This window comes from Hemibagrus wyckioides, linkage group LG04, assembly GCF_019097595.1.
Source record: "Hemibagrus wyckioides isolate EC202008001 linkage group LG04, SWU_Hwy_1.0, whole genome shotgun sequence".
NCBI classification, from domain to species: domain Eukaryota; kingdom Metazoa; phylum Chordata; class Actinopteri; order Siluriformes; family Bagridae; genus Hemibagrus; species Hemibagrus wyckioides.
In genome coordinates this window covers 33,064,645-33,083,878 of record NC_080713.1, presented here as the reverse complement: position 1 = coordinate 33,083,878, position 19,234 = coordinate 33,064,645, and the positions used below count along the sequence as shown (strand labels likewise).

At 43.6% G+C, this 19,234-nt stretch overlaps 2 protein-coding genes across 3 annotated transcripts in view; one reads left to right on the top strand and one right to left on the bottom strand.

The window, feature by feature from the left end:
• Positions 1–7,927: 7,927 nt before the first annotated feature.
• Positions 7,928–14,731, top strand: myef2 (myelin expression factor 2). The gene is made up of 17 exons (XM_058388363.1): positions 7,928–8,117; positions 8,893–9,101; positions 9,580–9,632; positions 10,187–10,194; positions 10,325–10,418; positions 10,581–10,778; positions 11,009–11,162; positions 11,316–11,365; positions 11,498–11,558; positions 11,854–11,952; positions 12,194–12,235; positions 12,358–12,444; positions 12,539–12,634; positions 12,730–12,798; positions 13,327–13,490; positions 13,584–13,635; positions 14,286–14,731. The coding sequence occupies exons 1-17, from the start codon at positions 8,002–8,004 to the stop codon at positions 14,447–14,449; spliced, it is 1,716 nt and encodes a 571-aa protein (XP_058244346.1). The 5' UTR covers positions 7,928–8,001; the 3' UTR covers positions 14,450–14,731.
• Positions 14,732–17,182: 2,451 nt separating this feature from the next.
• The window catches only part of slc24a5 (solute carrier family 24 member 5), a 15,509-nt gene continuing 13,457 nt past the window's right edge, over positions 17,183–19,234 (bottom strand). The window contains exon 9 of one of the 2 annotated variants that reach the window (XM_058388361.1): positions 17,183–18,321. In XM_058388361.1, coding sequence (XP_058244344.1) covers positions 17,957–18,321 — 365 coding nt within the window. In that variant the 3' untranslated portion in view covers positions 17,183–17,956. The remainder of the gene's footprint in view (positions 18,322–19,234) is intronic. The other variant, XM_058388362.1, reaches the window with a different exon arrangement.

The following is a 19,234-nucleotide window of genomic DNA, read 5'->3' as shown; positions in this document are numbered from 1 at the left end:
CCTCTCTAGTCCCAGTATCAGCCCCTCTCTAGTCCCAGTATCAGCCCCTCTCTAGTCCCAATATCAGCCCCTCTCTAGTCCCAGTATCAGCCCCTCTCTAGTCCCAGTATCAGCCCCTCTCTAGTCCCAATATCAGCCCCTCTCTAGTCCCAGTATCAGCCCCTCTCTAGTCCCAATATCAGCCCCTCTCTAGTCCCAGTATCAGCCCCTCTCTAGTCCCAATATCAGCCCCTCTCTAGTCCCAATATCAGCCCCTCTCTAGTCCCAGTATCAGCCTCTCTCTAGTCCCAATATCAGCCCCTCTCTAGTCCCAGTATCAGCCCCTCTCTAGTCCCAATATCAGCCCCTCTCTAGTCCCAATATCAGCCCCTCTCTAGTCCCAATATCAGCCCCTCTCTAGTCCCAATATCAGCCCCTCTCTAGTCCCAGTATCAGCCCCTCTCTAGTCCCAGTATCAGCCCCTCTCTAGTCCCAATATCAGCCCCTCTCTAGTCCCAATATCAGCCCCTCTCTAGTCCCAGTATCAGCCTCTCTCTAGTCCCAATATCAGCCCCTCTCTAGTCCCAGTATCAGCCCCTCTCTAGTCCCAGTATCAGCCCCTCTCTAGTCCCAGTATCAGCCCTATCTAGTCCCAATATCAGCCCCTCTCTAGTCCCAATATCAGCCCCTCTCTAGTCCCAATATCAGCCCCTATCTAGTCCCAGTATCAGCCCCTCTCTAGTCCCAATATCAGCCCCTCTCTAGTCCCAGTATCAGCCCCTCTCTAGTCCCAATATCAGCCCCTCTCTAGTCCCAATATCAGCCCCTCTCTAGTCCCAGTATCAGCCCCTCTCTAGTCCCAATATCAGCCCCTCTCTAGTCCCAGTATCAGCCCCTCTCTAGTCCCAGTATCAGCCCCTCTCTAGTCCCAGTATCAGCCCTATCTAGTCCCAATATCAGCCCCTCTCTAGTCCCAATATCAGCCCCTCTCTAGTCCCAATATCAGCCCCTATCTAGTCCCAGTATCAGCCCCTCTCTAGTCCCAATATCAGCCCCTCTCTAGTCCCAGTATCAGCCCCTCTCTAGTCCCAATATCAGCCCCTCTCTAGTCCCAGTATCAGCCCCTCTCTAGTCCCAATATCAGCCCCTCTCTAGTCCCAGTATCAGCCCCTCTCTAGTCCCAATATCAGCCCCTCTCTAGTCCCAATATCAGCCCCTCTCTAGTCCCAGTATCAGCCCCTCTCTAGTCCCAATATCAGCCCCTCTCTAGTCCCAGTATCAGCCCCTCTCTAGTCCCAATATCAGCCCCTCTCTAGTCCCAATATCAGCCCCTCTCTAGTCCCAATATCAGCCCCTCTCTAGTCCCAGTATCAGCCCCTATCTAGTCCCAGTATCATCCCCTATCTAGTCCCAATCTCAGCCCCTCTCTAGTCCCAGTATCAGCACCTCTCTAGTCGCAGTCCTAATCCAAGTCTCAGCTTCTCTCTCATCCCAATTCCTGTCTCAACACAGATTTCCAATAAAAATAAAATGTAGAAAAGCAAAGTTAGAGATTATATAACTGCTATATAATTCTCAGGGATACGGATATTACACCATTTTCTCTGAGCATCTGACAACAACACGACTGCCGTGACTTAAATAACAAACACGATAAATTCTATACATAGAGAAGAAAACACCAGTAACATTCCCCATGATTTCTGTATTACTAAACAATCATCAGATTATTTATACAGAACAGTAAAATCTGGGAATATTCTTATTTCACATCATCATCTCTGTCTCTCTCCAGGTTTCTGTCAGTCATCGCGTGTCTCAGACCTAAGTCACAATGCTAATGAGAAATATTCCGTGTATTCAGCGTGGCAGAGGAGGAGAATGACTAACATGGAATCTGTAGATAAACCAACAGACATTTCTCTCCAGATGACAGACACCATGTAGCGTCTTCACTGCATTCCACACACACTTCACCATGCAGATAATCACACAGAGAAAAAACACATCACTGCTGTACCTGTTGCACCGCCGCCGATAAAACGCTGTCATCGAGCATCTGGGGGAAAAACTCCGGAGAGAAGAGAGAGCAGACAGACAGAGGAGGAATGAACTGATATTTCCATCACTGCACTAAGAGACAGACGGAGAGAGAGAGAGAGAGAGAGAGAGAGAAAGGTGGAGATATGAGTGTTTGAGGAGAATCGAGTCTGGATGAGCAGCAGGTGGGGGAGAGAGAGAGAGAGAGAGAGAGGGAGGTCAGAGAGTGAGAGAGAGGGGGGGTCACAGAGAGAGAGGGGGGGTGAGAGAGTGAGATACAGAGAGAGAGATAGAGACAGAGACAGAGAGAGAGAGAGAGAGAGAGAGAGAGAGAAAGGGAGGGGGGAGTCAGAGAGAGAGAGAGAGGGGGGCAGAGAGAGAGAGAGAGAGAGGGAGGGGGGAGTCAGAGAGAGAGAGACAGAGAGAGAGAGAGAAAGGGAGGGGGGAGTCAGAGAGATAGAGACAGAGAGAGAGAGAGAGAAAGGGAGGGGGGAGTCAGAGAGATAGAGACAGAGAGAGAGAGAGAGAGAGAGAGAGAGAGAGAGAGAGAGAGAAAGGGAGGGGGGAGTCAGAGAGAGAGACAGAGAGAGAGAGAGAGAGAGAGAGAGAGAGAGAGAGAGAGAGAGAGAAAGGGAGGGGGGAGTCAGAGAGAGAGAGAGAGAGAGAGAGAGAGAAAGGGAGGGGGAGTCAGAGAGAGAGAGAGAGAGAGAGAGGGAGAGAGAGAGAGAGAGAGAGAGAGAGAGCGAGAGAGAGAAAGGTGGAGATATGAGTGTTAGAGGAGAATCGAGTCTGGATGAGCAGCAGGTGTGGGGGGGGTGTTTCAGTGTGTCGTGTTGAATTGCAGTGTACGTGTGTGTGTGTGTGTGTGTGTGTGTGTGTGTGTGTGTACCTGTGGACTCTGATGGTTCAGTGTGTGAAATTAAATTATCCCCTGTGCTTAAGGAGTCATTAAAAAGAAGGCGTCTGACTGAAATGCAGCAACATGGCCTTTCTTTCTGAGAGGAGAGAGTGCAGTAAGTGTTTATTTACATCACAGTTTATTTATCACAGTTTATTTATCACAGTTTATTTATCACAGTTTATTTGTCACAGTTTATTTATCACAGTTTATTTACATCACAGTTTATTTATCACAGTTTATTTACATCACAGTTTATTTATCACAGTTTATTTATCACAGTTTATTTATCACAGTTTATTTGTCACAGTTTATTTATCACAGTTTATTTATCACAGTTTATTTATCACAGTTTATTTACATCACAGTTTATTTATCACAGTTTATTTACATCACAGTTTATTTATCACAGTTTATTTACATCACAGTTTATTTATCACAGTTTATTTATCACAGTTTATTTATCACAGTTTATTTATCACAGTTTATTTACCACAGTTTATTTATCACAGTTTATTTATCACAGTTTATTTACATCACAGTTTATTTATCACAGTTTATTTACATCACAGTTTATTTATCACAGTTTATTTATCACAGTTTATTTATCACAGTTTATTTATCACAGTTTATTTACATCACAGTTTATTTATCACAGTTTATTTATCACAGTTTATTTACATCACAGTTTATTTATCACAGTTTATTTACATCACAGTTTATTTATCACAGTTTATTTACATCACAGTTTATTTATCACAGTTTATTTGTCACAGTTTATTTATCACAGTTTATTTATCACAGTTTATTTACATCACAGTTTATTTACATCACAGTTTATTTATCACAGTTTATTTATCACAGTTTATTTACATCACAGTTTATTTATCACAGTTTATTTACATCACAGTTTATTTATCACAGTTTATTTATCACAGTTTATTTGTCACAGTTTATTTATCACAGTTTATTTATCACAGTTTATTTATCACAGTTTATTTACATCACAGTTTATTTATCACAGTTTATTTATCACAGTTTATTTACATCACAGTTTATTTATCACAGTTTATTTACATCACAGTTTATTTATCACAGTTTATTTACATCACAGTTTATTTATCACAGTTTATTTGTCACAGTTTATTTATCACAGTTTATTTATCACAGTTTATTTATCACAGTTTATTTATCACAGTTTATTTACATCACAGTTTATTTATCACAGTTTATTTACATCACAGTTTATTTATCACAGTTTATTTATCACAGTTTATTTATCACAGTTTATTTATCACAGTTTATTTGTCACAGTTTATTTATCACAGTTTATTTATCACAGTTTATTTATCACAGTTTATTTGTCACAGTTTATTTATCACAGTTTATTCATTTATAAATCTCATTATCATAGGCTTTTTATTTTTTTTTCCAAATTGCCTCTTGCTTTTAATGTTACATCGTCTTACATGTGACAGCAAGGACAAAACACCATTTACTTCTTCAGTCTGCATTTTCTGCAGTTTTTCTGTACTTTCTCAGGTTTAAAAATGTGTGATTATGTTTAATAATTTATTAATATACTTAATATTAATATTAATAATATAATTAATAATTTCCATATTCCTGCTCATCCTTTCAAATCCGCTCATCCGGTCCATTCCCATGTTAGCCATTCCTCCTAGAAACACACACATTCATCTGGTTGATTTAATCCTCTAAGTGCCATTATATTTAACTTTTAAACAGTAAATCAGAATCAGAATCAGAAATGGTTCTCTTGCCAGGTACAGCAAAGGGTCAGCAAAGAGCACTTTACAGTACTAGGAATTTGTCTTGGTGTCAGGTGCAAACACGTACACAGGTATGAAATGTTGAAATGATGTTATTGTCATGCCTGACCTGTCCTGGACCTCTGGACCTCATTAATCACTCAGTAAAGTTGTTCAATTCAATTTTATTTGTATAGTGCTTTTAACAAAGAGCATTGTCTCAAAGCAGCTTTAGATAAGAAACAAGAAACAGACAAACATACAAACAGTCCTAGATGTTACCCCAAGTGACCTGAGGCGACTGTGGCAAGGAAAAACTCCCTTAGATGGTATGAGGAAGAAACCTTGAGGGGAACCAGACTCAAAAGGGAACCCATCCTCATTTGGGTGACACAGGAGAGTGTGATATGAACACTGTCCTTTCTGCATTCATGTATAGTCAGTCGTGTGAGGCAGATACAGCATGTGCACAGTGTTGTGGAAAATTAATAAAGAGATTGTTGTGGTCCACATAGGGTTGACAGCGTTGCTTTGAATACCCCAGTCGTCACAAAGCCGAACCCGGCTGGAGCTGGTCCATCTCTGGATGCCACTGGAGCCGGCACGATCTCTGGATGCCTCTGGATGGGTAGAAGAAGGGAAACAATGGAACAGAATTAGCATAGCTGCTGTTCATAATATTAGCAGCACTAGATGATAATGTGTATTTAATCAGATGTACTGGAGCACAAGGTTATGGGATGTGTTAGATGTATGTCAGGATAAAGAGATAAGTGTTTAGTCCACATTTAAACTGGGAGACTGTGTCTGAGCCCCGAACACTGTCAGGAAGACTATTCCAAAGTTTAGGAGTTAAATACGAAAACGCTCTACCCCCTTTTGTGGACTTTGATATTCTGGGAACTACCAGAAGTCCGGAATTTTGTGATCTTAAAGAGCGTGGTGGATTGTAACGTGTTAGAAGACTGGAGAGATAGGTGGGAGCTAAACCAATTAGAGCTCTGGACATAATTAGTGCTAATTTATAGTCAGTTCTAAACTTCACAGGTAGCCAGTGCAGGGATGATAATATTGGGGTTATATGATCATATTTTCTTGATCTGGTAAGAACTCTGGCGGCTGCATTCTGGACTAACTGTAGCTTGTTTATTGAAGATGCAGGACAAACACCTAGTAATGCATTACAGTAGTCCAGTCTGGAGGTCAGGAATGCATGAACTAGTTTTTCTGCATCAGATACAGATAAAATGTTCCTAAGCTTGTAATAATGGAAATATGATTTTTAAAGGATAAGTTGCTGTCTAATATTACACCCAGGTCTTTCACTGTCCAGCTAGTGGTAACAGTACATCCTTCTAGATGCAAGCTGAATTGCGAGAGCTTCTGTGTACTGGTTTTTGGACCAATAAGTAATATCTCTGTCTTATCAGAATTTAATAATAGGAAATTATCGATCATCCAATCTTTAATATCTTTAACACACTCAGTTAGTCTAGACAAATTAGATATTTCATCTGGTTTTGATGAGATATATAACTGGGTATCATCGGCATAACAATGGAAACTAATCCCATGCCTTCTAATGATGTCACCCAATGGAACCATGTATACTGAGAAAAGCAGAGGTCCTAAAACTGACCCTTGTGGGACCCCGTATTTCACTGGCACTACACTGGACAGTTCTCCATTTAAATCTACAAAGTGGTATGGATCAGACCGGTAGGATCTAAACCATTTTAATGCCTGTCCCTGCATACCTGTGTGATTTTGTAAGTGATCTATGAGGATATTATGATCTATAGTGTGGAATGCAGCACTAAGATCAAGCAGGACTAAAACCCAACTGCAGCATAATTGAGCATAATTGGGCTGACACCTTTTCTAATATTTTTGATATAAACAGAAGGTTTGAAACCGGTCTGTAATTTAATATTTCATCAGTTTCGGTTTCTTAAGAAGAGGCTTAATAACTGCTAACTTGAGAGATTTTGGGACATGACCTAGTCCATGATCATATGACAAAATTCCTACCAGATTTACCAAACCTGATTTTTATTCCTTTTTATCTGTGTATGTTGATAAACACAATTAAATGTAAATTACTAAGTACATAAACTGTTGTACATTAAGCCACGCCCACAAATACCCAGACACACAGTGAGCTGAGAACAAATGGTCAGTAGGTTGTAAGAGTCCAGTATGTTCTGTGCTGTATTATTGAGCGTACAATTAATAAATACACATCTTTATCTACTGTTAACGTTACAGTTAAAATGTAAAAGCTTATTGATTAATGGTGTGTGTGTGTGTGTGTGTCAGTGGTTGGTCATGTCTCCCGTGCATTGTGATAATTAAGACGTAGTACGTGTATAAATACACTACTCACAAAAAGTTAAGGATATTTGGCTTTTGGGTGAACTTTACGGAAAATGTAAAAAGTTCACACTACAGTGATATTATATCATGAAAGTAGGGCATTTAAGTAGAAGCTGCAGTGGTGATTTCCTCATCTCAAACAATTTATTGAAACAAAAGCCAACAACAGTGGTGGTATACCACAACAAAAAATCTCAATGTCTCAATAATCTGTCATGTGCCCTTGACCATCAATTACAGCTTGACAACGACGTCTCATGCTGTTCACGAGTCGACTTATTGTCTGCTGAGGCATGGCATTCCACTCTTCTTGAAGGGCGGCCCTCAGGTCATTGAGGTTCTGGGGTGCAGGGTTACGAGCCTCTACACGGCGACTCGGCTGATCCCAGAGGTTTTCTATGGGATTCGGGTCTGGAGAAAGTGCAGGCCACTCCATTTGAGGTACCCCAGCCTCCAGCAGCCGTTCCCTAATGATGTGACCTCGATGAGCTGGAGCATTGTCGTCCATGAAGATGAAATTAGGCCTGTGTTGTTCATGCAGGGGCACAATGACTGGATTAATGATGTTATTCAGGTAGTATTGTCTTGTCACTGTACCATTCACAAGATGTAGGTCAGTTCTGTATTGAGTGGACACACCTGCCCAGACTGTAACACCACCACAACAGTGGCTGATGCATAGCGCTCTCCTTGACATCTCCAATATATATATATATATATATGACATGTGCTAGAGATAACGTACGTTTTGATTATGTAAATGTTACATTAACGTACGCGTTATGGAGCTAAACGTTATCTCGTGAAATCTCGCGAGAACACGCGGCGGGGTGGGGGGGGGTTCGCCGCAGCGGCGCCGTACTGCGCAGACTCAGTAAGAGTGAAAAGGAGGCATTTTCAACAGAAGCACGGAGAAACTCTGCAGAATTCCTCATCATGGCTGATAATAACCCCGAGCTCGGAGTAACAGTCAAACTAGAAGAATCTCCAGACGCGTCTCCGATCGAGGAAGACGCCGAGACGCCTCAGGAAGACACCAACGGCGTCAGAACGTAAACTGGCCTTTTATTTCTCTCCCGTATTGTAGCTGAGGTTAGCTTCACTGCTAACAAAAAGATGGAGGCTGAGGAGAGTCACGGAGCTAGCGGGCTCGCGCTTACAATCATCAAAATGATCCTGCGCTTGTGTTTAGACATTACATTCAGTTTTCGGTCTTCTGTGTTGAACATGTCGAGCAAAATCGTTTAAAATAATAATGACATTAGCGGGTAATTTATTGCTACTCGGATTAGCGGTGTTTGCTAAGATAGCTCGTTGGCTAGGTTACACTGGTTGCTAGCTAACAGTTACGCATTGTTTTTTCTCTCCGCCAGTATTCGGTAAGTCCTGCCTCCTGCGCCCTGATTGGCTGGTACTGTGCCATGTTCTGCTCGAGGATTTGCTTGTGTATAAATGCTGCAAGCTGTTGTCCAATTGGACGCGTCCTACGTGGAACACCGGGCCGAACGGGCTAATAGTAGCGCAGGGGGCGGGGTTTGCTGGATTGGGATATGGAATAAAATGTTGAATTGTGAATGATTCGATGATGTAAAAAAAAAAAAAAATCCGAGGAAGTATAAATGCCATTTTAATTTTCTTTCTTTCTTCCTAGAAGTATTTATTATTTTAGAAATTTTTTTAACTTCCTGTAAATTTGTTTCTGATGGTTGCCTCACAGTGACCCTCAGTAGGTCAGCGTGCACGTGCCAATGTAAACACGTTATGAATGTATTCTCAGCTCAGATGGACACTGTGCTTATGACCCTGTGTTTTCTTCTCTGTGTGAAGTGATGCAGAGGAAAGCCTGAAGGACAAGCCAGAGGGGAAGGAGAAGGAGAAATCGTCCAGTGGCCGGAAGTCCAGTCGTTATCACCCCTATAAGGACAGACACGGAGGGTCAGGGGACAAGAAGGCATCCCAGCGCAACCGTGTCTTCATTAGCAATATTCCTTATGATATGAAGTGGCAGGCAATTAAAGATCTAATGAGAGAGAAAGGTAACACACACCGTGATTAGAGTCTGACACACACATTACCGTCTCACTCTCTCTCTCTCACACACACACACACACATTGCCTGTTCCTCTGTAGTGGAGTTTGAAATGTTATCCAGATGAATTTGGGTGTGTGTGTTTTAGTCCCAGCTCAGTGATGAATCTGTTGACACTTTTGATCTTAATTTGGTTTTATGAGAAGTTAAAAGGTGGAAAGTGAGTGAACTCTGGCTGTGTGTGGAGCTGCTGGTGTGTGTGTGTGTGCGCGCGTCCTTTACAGATCAGTGTGTTTACTCTGGGAGGAGATTTGGCCTCAGATGGTTGATCTGATTTGATGTGATTATAATGTGGGTTTCTCTAGCTGTAGTGTGAAGAGTCCCAGCGCTGTGGTGCTGTTGTGTTTTTAAATGCATTGTGTGTGTGTGTGTGTGTGTGTGTGTTTTTGTTTCTTGGTATTTCCCCTCTTGTATGTCTCATGTAGTTGGTGAGGTTACATACGTGGAGCTGTTTAAGGATGCAGAAGGAAAGTCAAGGGTAAGTGCTGTAGAGGCTGTGTACTCGGCTTCTTCTCTCATGTGTAGCACCGTGACTGGAACACACAGCTCTTTATACGCTGGATACACGTCTGATCTATTACTGATGAAGACTTGGAAATGGTTTTGTTTTGACTTTTTTAGCTTCTCATTATCATATTTACATGGCTTTATAATTGGTGGATTCCTGTTTGGCCTGAGAGACAAACCTGATGATTGGATTTGGTGTTTTATTGGGAATCAAGTGACTGAATGTGTTAAGAGGAAATTCCTTATATATAAATATATGTATATATCTATATGTATATATATATTTATTCTTCAAGACCTGCACTGTTTTATGTAAAAATGTGTTGATTGTTCAGCTGTGGTGTCCATCTCTGTGTTTTAATACAAGCTTTAATGTAACTCTGACCATGACTAGTATAACCAGTTTTTTTCTTTGGTAATGTTCACACTGTGTGATTTATACTGATGTGTTTGTGTGTGTGTGTGTGTGTTTTCGTTTCCTACATTGTGTGTGTGTTGGTGTGGGTTCTGCTGTGCTCCTGACAGGGCTGTGGGTAAGTAAAATAAATAAACAAATACATACATAATGTTCACAACACCTACTGACTTACAGTGGGATGGTCATCCAGTAGGTCACCATGGAAACACACAACTCGTGTGTATTTGTGCTTCTTTTGTTTGCAGGGTGGTTGAGTTCAAAGACGAGGAGTTTGTGAAGAAAGCGATTGAAGTGATGAATAAATACGACCTGAGTGGCCGACCCCTGAACATTAAAGAGGTGTGTTCGTGTTAGAGATGGAGCTCACGTCCAATAAGCCACACCTGCTGACCAATCAGATTCAGCCTGAGCTTTGTGTTTCAGAGCTTTGACGTGACATCACCCTGACCTCATATTCTGATGGACAGTGATCTATAGAATAATGTGTGCGTGTGTTTTCAGGACCCCGATGGAGAGCATGCACGACGTGTGTTACAGCGAGGTGGTGGTGGAGGGAGCTACCCTGGGGGCAGGGGGCATGACAGTGGGCCGGGCCAGGCCAACCTACCCCCCTCAATCTCTAACAACCCCAACATCCCTCCTGACGTCATCAGCGCTCTACAGCATGGCCGACTCGGCTCCACAGTGTTCGTGGCTAATGTGAGGACACATGCACACTGTTTCTGTCTTGATATTGTGTTATGTACAGACTTTACAGGAATTCACATCTTCACACAATATGATGTCTAAAACACACACACACTTTCACACAGCAGATTCTGTTTAAATACATTACAAATGGTGCATTACATTGTAATGTATCTCTCTCTCTCTTTCTCTCTCTCTCTCACTGTGTTCTTCATTGTTCCTCTGATGGTGTGTGTGTGTAGCTGGACTTTAAGGTTGGCTGGAAGAAGCTGAAGGAGGTGTTCAGCATGGCTGGAGTGGTGAAGAGAGCTGATGTGAAGGAGGATAAAGATGGGAAGAGCAGAGGAATGGGAACGGTTACCTTTGAACAACCTCTGGAGGCTGTGCAGGCCATCTGTATCCTACACACACACACGGCTAATTAATTACATGTAGCATCCTCCTATCCTCAGTGCTTATAGTGTTAGTAACACTATAGTGTTAATACTTTAATTGTAGATTCAGGCATGTGTGACATCACTTCCTGTTTTTGCCTTAACTGTGACACAGCCATGTTTAATGGTCAGATGCTCTTTGACAGACAGATGCATGTTAAAATGGTGAGTTATTTCCAGTAAAACTGACAACGCTAGCTGTTTTACTGTTACACATTGCACTGAGTGGTGTTCTCTCATAAAGAAAGCGTGTGTGTGTGTGTGTGTGTGTGTGTGTGTCTCTCTACTCTCTTTCAGGATGATAAGTCTTTGCCCCCTGATGATTTCCGCTCAGGTGATAAAGCCCCTCAGTTGCCAAGTAAGTGTGTGTGTGTGTGTGTGTGTGTGTGTCAGAGATGAACTTATCAGTGTTCAGACTGATCTGATCTGACCTGAAACAATGTACTCTACTTGATCAGACATGACCCACGTTAACACACAGATATGAACAGATCTGTAACTTCTGAACCTCTCTCTCTCTGTCTGTCCCCGTCTTACTGCCTGTCTGTCTCTGCCCCCCCCTTCTTTTTGTCAAATGTATTTTATCTGTAAATTATGCTTTACTCCTTCTTTAATGTTGCAGTTTTCTTCATGATCAATTTTGTGTGTTACAGGAGGTCTGGGGGGTATTGGGATGGGTCTGGGTCCTGGTGGACAACCTATCAATACTAATCGTCTGAGTGGAGGAGGAATGGGTTCCATGGGACCTGGAGGTCAGCACACGCACACACACTATTCTGAGACTTTATTGTGGCAGGTTGGATAATCAGTCCTCACAGTGATGCAGTGTACTGTTTCATTTTCTCCTCCTGTTCTCATCACTCCTTCTTTTCTCCTCTCCTCTCAGTGCTTTATTGTCATGAATGTAGTATACAGTGCAGATAGATTAAACTAAAGTTCATGTGCACTCACACACACCTGCATTTATACATGATGATTTTCTCCTCTCCTCAGGGATGGATGGAGGTGGGTTTGGAGGAATGAACAGAATGGGAGGTAAGACAACTCCTCTATTCTCCTTTTTTACATTAAATCCAACCTTACACTAACCTCTCAACTCTCTCTCTCTCTCTCTCTCTCTCTCTCTCACTCACTCACTGTGTGTGTGTGTACAGCAGGAATGGGTGGAGGATTTGGAGGTATGGATGGAGTAGGAATGGGTGGATTTGGAGGGAGAGACATGACCCCTATGGGCAGGATGGGAGGTAAGAGCACCACATCCCCCTCTACACAGCTCTCACTTACCTGTGCAGCTTCTGTTGACTCGTGTGTGTGTGTGTGTGTGTGTGTGTGTGTTAGATATGTACAGGTCTGGCATGGGGATGATGGATCGTGATTTTGGCCGGAGTGATGTGGGTATGAACAGACCATTTGGAGACTCGTTTGGGGGACTGGGTAAGCGTGTGAGCATAAGCAGGTGTACACACACACACACACACACACACACACACATGTTGTGTCTGTGTTGTGATGTTCTTTTTCTCTATCAGGTGGAGGAATGGGAGGATATGGAGGTGGAATGGGGAACTCTGGCATGGGCCCAATGGGCTCGGGATTAGGTACACACACACACATACATACACACACGCACAGAATTGCAGTTATAACGCTTTATTTCATATCCAGTGCTGATTGCAGTGTGTGCGCTCCTCGTTCCCCTCTGCATGTTGTATCCATCACATAAAAAGTCGCATCAGTAGTTTGGTGCGATTACGAAATGAACCACGGATTCTGAAATGGACGGATAACCCGAGTGACCTGTACACCAGTTAAACAGCCTGTTTTCCTTGAAAATCACTTCTTAGGATTGCACAGCAGTTTGATTTTACTGGACTGTCTGCAGTTCATAAAGTAGTGGACTAATCATCTTATCTATAATTAAAGAAAGTGGAACAAAGCTCCTACACACATGATCAAAGTGTATCCTGGTCCATTAAAACTGAAGAAACCAACAAAACATTAAACCTTCATCTAGCTCATGGCTTAGAGTCAAAAAGTCTTAAAAATACTTCAGTATAACAGTGTGTGTGTGTGTGTGTGTGTGTGTGTGTGTGTGTGTGTGTGTGTGTGTGTGTGTGTGTTTCTAGGAGGAATGGGTAACATGGGATTGGACCGGATGAGCGGATTTGACAGGATGAGCGGGAATATGGAAATGAGCCGCAGCTTTGGCCAGTTTGGAAGTAGCTCCAGTCACATGGGCGGAGACAGAGGGGCAGGGTCAAAGGGAGGATGCCAGATATTTGTGAGAAATGTGAGTGTGTGTGTTCATGGGCTCTTCTTTACATCACTGTAGTGTGTGTGTGTGTGTGTATGAAGCTTGATGAAGCTCATTTTCTCCTCACAGCTTTCCTACGACCTCACGTGGCAGAAACTGAAGGAGAAGTTCAGCCATTGTGGTGAGTGTGATTGTACCTGTGTGTCTGTGCGAGCGTCTGTGGGTGTGTCTGTGCGAGCGTCTGTGGGTGTGTCTGTGCGAGCGTCTGTGGGTGTGTCTGTGCGAGCGTCTGTGGGTGTGTCTGTGCGAGCGTCTGTGGGTGTGTCTGTGCGAGCGTCTGTGGGTGTGTCTGTGCGAGCGTCTGTGGGTGTGTCTGTGCGAGCGTCTGTGCGAGCGTCTGTGCGAGCGTCTGTGGGTGTGTCTGTGCGAGCGTCTGTGGGTGTGTCTGTGGGTGTGTCTGTGCGAGCGTCTGTGGGTGTGTCTGTGCGAGCGTCTGTGGGTGTGTCTGTGCGTGCGTCTGTGCGAGCGTCTGTGGGTGCGTCTGTGCGAGCGTCTGTGGGTGTGTCTGTGGGTGTGTCTGTGCGAGCGTCTGTGGGTGTGTCTGTGCGAGCGTCTGTGGGTGTGTCTGTGGGTGTGTTTGAGCATCACACAGTTCTAAAAATGAGGAAACTCATCTTTTTTATTCATATTGTAGAACATTTAGAGCTCTTTAGTGTGAAACCCTATAGCATTGATTTCTCTGTTAGGATTCAGAGTAAGTGTATGTATATGAAAGTGTGTGTGTGTGTGTGTGTGTGTGTGTGTGTGTGTGTGTGTGTGTGCGTGCTGCAGGTCAGGTGATGTATGCAGAGATAAAGATGGAGAATGGGAAGTCTAAGGGCTGTGGGACGGTGCGCTTTGACTCCCCGGAGAGTGCTGAGCAGGCCTGCAGGATGATGAATGGAACCAAAATAAACGGCCGAGAGGTGGATGTGCGCATCGACCGTAACGCCTAAACACACACACACACTGCACAACATCCCATTATTCACATTCATTCCCTTTAAGAGCTTTTGTTTTGTTTTAGAAACACTTTTCTGAACATTTGGACTCTCTCTCTCACACACACACACACACACACACACACTACACATAATCAGCCTGGCTCTATAGATGTGCATAATGTTTGTTTATATGCCATGACTACTTTTTATTTTTTTGTTTTGTAAAGTTCTTTTTAATTTGTGCATTGCCGGTTTATTTGAATGAAGAAATGAAATAAACTTTTTAATTTTTAACCTTGGCTCTGTTCTGAAACTCTGACTGAATGGTGACTCTTGATAAGTAATGAAAGTGTATAGCCTCTACTTTCAGATGTGTGGTGAAAGAGTTCTGGGTTCTTATTAAGAGCTCGAGAGAGTTCTGCCCTGAATCGCTTGAAGACCACTGAACAGTTTACACAACAAACCTCCAGCACTGAGCAGGAAATCACTTCACTGAGCAGGAAATACTCAGTGTCTACACTGTTCTTTTACACAGAGTCGGTCTATATGTTGTTTATCTGCACTGTCCTGTCTCATCATCCTGTACACTTCTGCTGTATGTCTAGTTTATTTATTGCACCTTAAGTATAGTTTAGTTTTATCTCTCTGTTATATCTCTGTTTGTCTGCGTGTCTGTACTTTGTCTGTGTTCTGTGTAGCACCTCTGGTCCAGGAGGAACGCTGTTTCACTTCACTGTGTACTGCATCTGATATATATGGTTGAAGTGACAATAATGCTTATTTGACTTTGACTAATAACTTCACTGAGCAACTTCAGTGTGTTTGATAATTATCTGTAATCCCACTCTCGGTGTTTATAACAATTTATAATCCCACTCTGGTGTCACCCAGATGAGGATGAGGTTTCAGTCTGGTTCCTCTCCAGGTTTCTTCCTCGTGTTGTCTCGGAGTTTTTTCAGCACCACCATCACCTCTGACTCATTAGTGAGGTTTTTTTGATTAAATGTAAAATTTGAATGCAGATCTAGATTTCTGTAAAGCTGGGACTTTGTTTTTAACTGTTTGTAACTGAATGATGTTGAGACTGAAAGCTCTAACACTAATGAGGTTCGTAGTAAATTTTAAAAATCCTTGTACTAAAACAGTGAACTGTGATCCGCTGGTTTATTGTACACTAAAATATCTCTCTCTCTCACACACACACACACACACACACACACCGTTCAGCCAGGATGCTCACACAAATCAGAACAGGGGCTAACTTTTCATCAACATTCTTTAAAGCTGTAAATGCTTAAAATGTAAAAGTAATAAATGTAAATGAGTTGTTGGTGGACTGTGGTGTTAGAGGGACAGACGAGCCTCTGGAACATTCTCTTACAGGACTGTCCAACTTTGACCCTCTTGCAGCTGTAAATTAAATATGCTGCTTTTATAAGACTATAATTTTTAAGGTCACCGCTGTAACCATGGTAACAGTTGTTTATTGACTTTGGTTCTGTAACAGTGCAGTCGGAGTGGAAAACTAAAACTACAGTGAGATCAAATGGTGTACAGGGTGGACACTGAGGGGAAGTGATGTCATCACTCACACTAACACCTAACACTGTGTGTGTGTGTAAAAGTACAGCAGGATTAGGCATTAACATGACACGTGATGGTTCCAGAAAAGAAAAGACTCCAGTAAGATAAGAGGACAGAACTGTGGTCAGTAGATTTCCATCCAGCTGGATCTCTGATCTCGCTCAAGTGGCTGATTCCACCTCCATCTCAACATCTCCCACTGCAAGAGGTAGACTTATGAGAGTCCCAGAACACACACACACACACATCACAGATCAGAACCAACCAAGTAGACGCTCAGCATAACTGTAAAGTTGATGTTCATATGAAATGAGGAGCAAATATCAGAGACTGCCCAGGACATCTCCTGTTTTTTTATTATGAGAGCTCGGAGGAGAACCAGTCTACAGCTGGAGATGATGAGAGCTCAGAGGAGAACCAGTCTACAGCTGGAGATGATGAGAGCTCAGAGGAGAACCAGTCTACAGCTGGAGATGATGAGAGCTCAGAGGAGAACCAGTCTACAGCTGGAGATGATGAGAGCTCAGAGGAGAACCAGTCTACAGCTGGAGATGATGAGAGCTCAGAGGAGAACCAGTCTACAGCTGGATGATGATGAGAGCTCAGAGGAGAACCAGTCTACAGCTGGAGATGATGAGAGCTCAGAGGAGAACCAGTCTACAGCTGGATGATGAGCTCAGAGGAGAACCAGTCTACAGCTGGATGATGAGCTCAGAGGAGAACCAGTCTACAGCTGGATGATGAGCTCAGAGGAGAACCAGTCTACAGCTGGATGATGAGCTCAGAGGAGAACCAGTCTACAGCTGGATGATGAGCTCAGAGGAGAACCAGTCTACAGCTGGATGATGAGCTCAGAGGAGAACCAGTCTACAGCTGGAGATGATGAGAGCTGTGTGTATGTGTGTGTGTGTGTGTGTGTGTGTCTGTGCGTAAGAGAGACAGAAAATGAGTGTGTGTGTTAGTGGAGTTACAGCAGTGTTTATTACTTCTGTGGCTGAATACAGCACTGCAGCGCCCCCTACTGAAACAAAGAGCTTACTCTTTTTCTTTCCTTCTTTCCTTTTGGTTCATTCTTTCATTCTCCATCTTTTTATTTTCCTGATTTAGTTCTTTTTGTTTTTTTCCTCTTGGTTCTTGTGTTTTTCAGTCATGTATTTGTTTCTTTCTAATTCAGGAGAGAGTTAGTGGGCAGTATGAAGGTAAACACTAAGCTGGTCAGATCACTGGAGGAGTTCCCTGGGGTGCAGAGAGGACACTGGACACTGGTGTGAAGGACGGAGATATCTCTAATTTTTATCACCTTTAAGCATGAGTTTATAAAGCATGCAAAAAAGATTGAAAAAAATAAGAATCAGGTGTGAATTCATGAGCAGCTCAAACTGCTGAACTTTAACTTTTATTATTTGTGTGACTTCAGTGTGTAAAAAAAATAAAGGACAAAACACAAACATTCCCAGCAGTGTACCATGGTGTGTAATCACTGATCTGAGGTCAGTAGTGTTAAACACATGGTGTGTGTGTGTGTGAGATTCAGCAGTTGTGTGTGGTGATTTGACACTGATATGGGGTCAGTTTTTCTGCACAGTACTGACCTGCAGTGTGGTGTGTGTGTTCTAAATAAACCTGTTTCAGGTGCAGTATGTTCAGGCTGATCTGAGGCCAGGAGATCTGTATAAACCTCTGGTTCCACATGAACCCTGAAATGTTATAAATGACCTGAGATCAGTTATTCTGCAGAAAGAGAGTGAAGTCTGTTCTTAAGTCCAGTGTGAGGTGTTGATGCTGATTCTAATCTGATCTGAGGTCAGACACATAGGAGTTCCAGCTGTTGTGTATTAACACTGATCTGAGGTCAGTGAGCTGTAGTCAACCTTGTATGTGCAGGTTCAGTTATTGCGTGTTAAGTTAAGGCGTTAAGTTCTGCTCTGAGGTCACTTAGTCACCGCAGGCACGGATCGGACTGTTCCCGATGATCCCGAGCTCGTACAGGATGGACAGCGTGGCAAAAATGATGTAGATGACTAAGCAGGCGGCGCCGAGCTTCCTGTCCAGCTTCCAGCCGTTGATATGAGTGGCGATGAAAAGGATGAGGATGGAGACCAGGAGCGAGGCAGTGGTGAAAACCAGACCTGTACTGTTGACCACCACCGGAGAGGACGGGTCCACAAACGCTGTCTTTATGAACCAGGGCAGGCCCAGACACAGCATGTCAAAGACGTTAGAGCCCACGATGTTGGACATGGCCATGTCTCCTTTACCTGAGAGATGGACACTGACTGATGAGATCTTCATCCTGCTCACTTTATCATAAAGATAAACCCTGTCAGTCTCAGTGAAGGGGTGTGGCTTGTGTACCTGTCAGTCTCAGTGAAGGGGTGTGGCTTGTGTACCTGTCAGTCTCAGTGAAGGGGTGTGGCTTGTGTACCTGTCAGTCTCTGTGAAGGGGTGTGGCTTGTGTACCTGTCAGTCTCTGTGAAGGGGTGTGGCTTGTGTACCTGTCAGTCTCAGTGAAGGGGTGTGGCTTGTGTACCTGTCAGTCTCTGTGAAGGGGTGTGGCTTGTGTACCTGTCAGTCTCAGTGAAGGGGTGTGGCTTGTGTACCTGCCAGTCTCTGTGAAGGGGTGTGGCTTGTGTACCTGTCAGTCTCAGTGAAGGGGTGTGGCTTGTGTACCTGTCAGTCTCAGTGAAGGGGTGTGGCTTGTGTACCTGTCAGTCTCAGTGAAGGGGTGTGGCTTGTGTACCTGTCAGTCTCTGTGAAGGGGTGTGGCTTGTGTACCTGTCAGTCTCTGTGAAGGGGTGTGGCTTGTGTACCTGTCAGTCTCAGTGAAGGGGTGTGGCTTGTGTACCTGTCAGTCTCTGTGAAGGGGTGTGGCTTGTGTACCTGTCAGTCTCAGTGAAGGGGTGTGGCTTGTGTACCTGCCAGTCTCTGTGAAGGGGTGTGGCTTGTGTACCTGTCAGTCTCAGTGAAGGGGTGTGGCTTGTGTACCTGTCAGTCTCAGTGAAGGGGTGTGGCTTGTGTACCTGTCAGTCTCAGTGAAGGGGTGTGGCTTGTGTACCTGTCAGTCTCTGTGAAGGGGGGGTGGCTTGTGTACCTGTCAGTCTCAGTGAAGGGGGGGTGGCTTGTGTACCTGTCAGTCTCAGTGAAGGGGTGTGGCTTGTGTACCTGTCAGTCTCTGTGAAGGGGTGTGGCTTGTGTACCTGTCAGTCTCTGTGA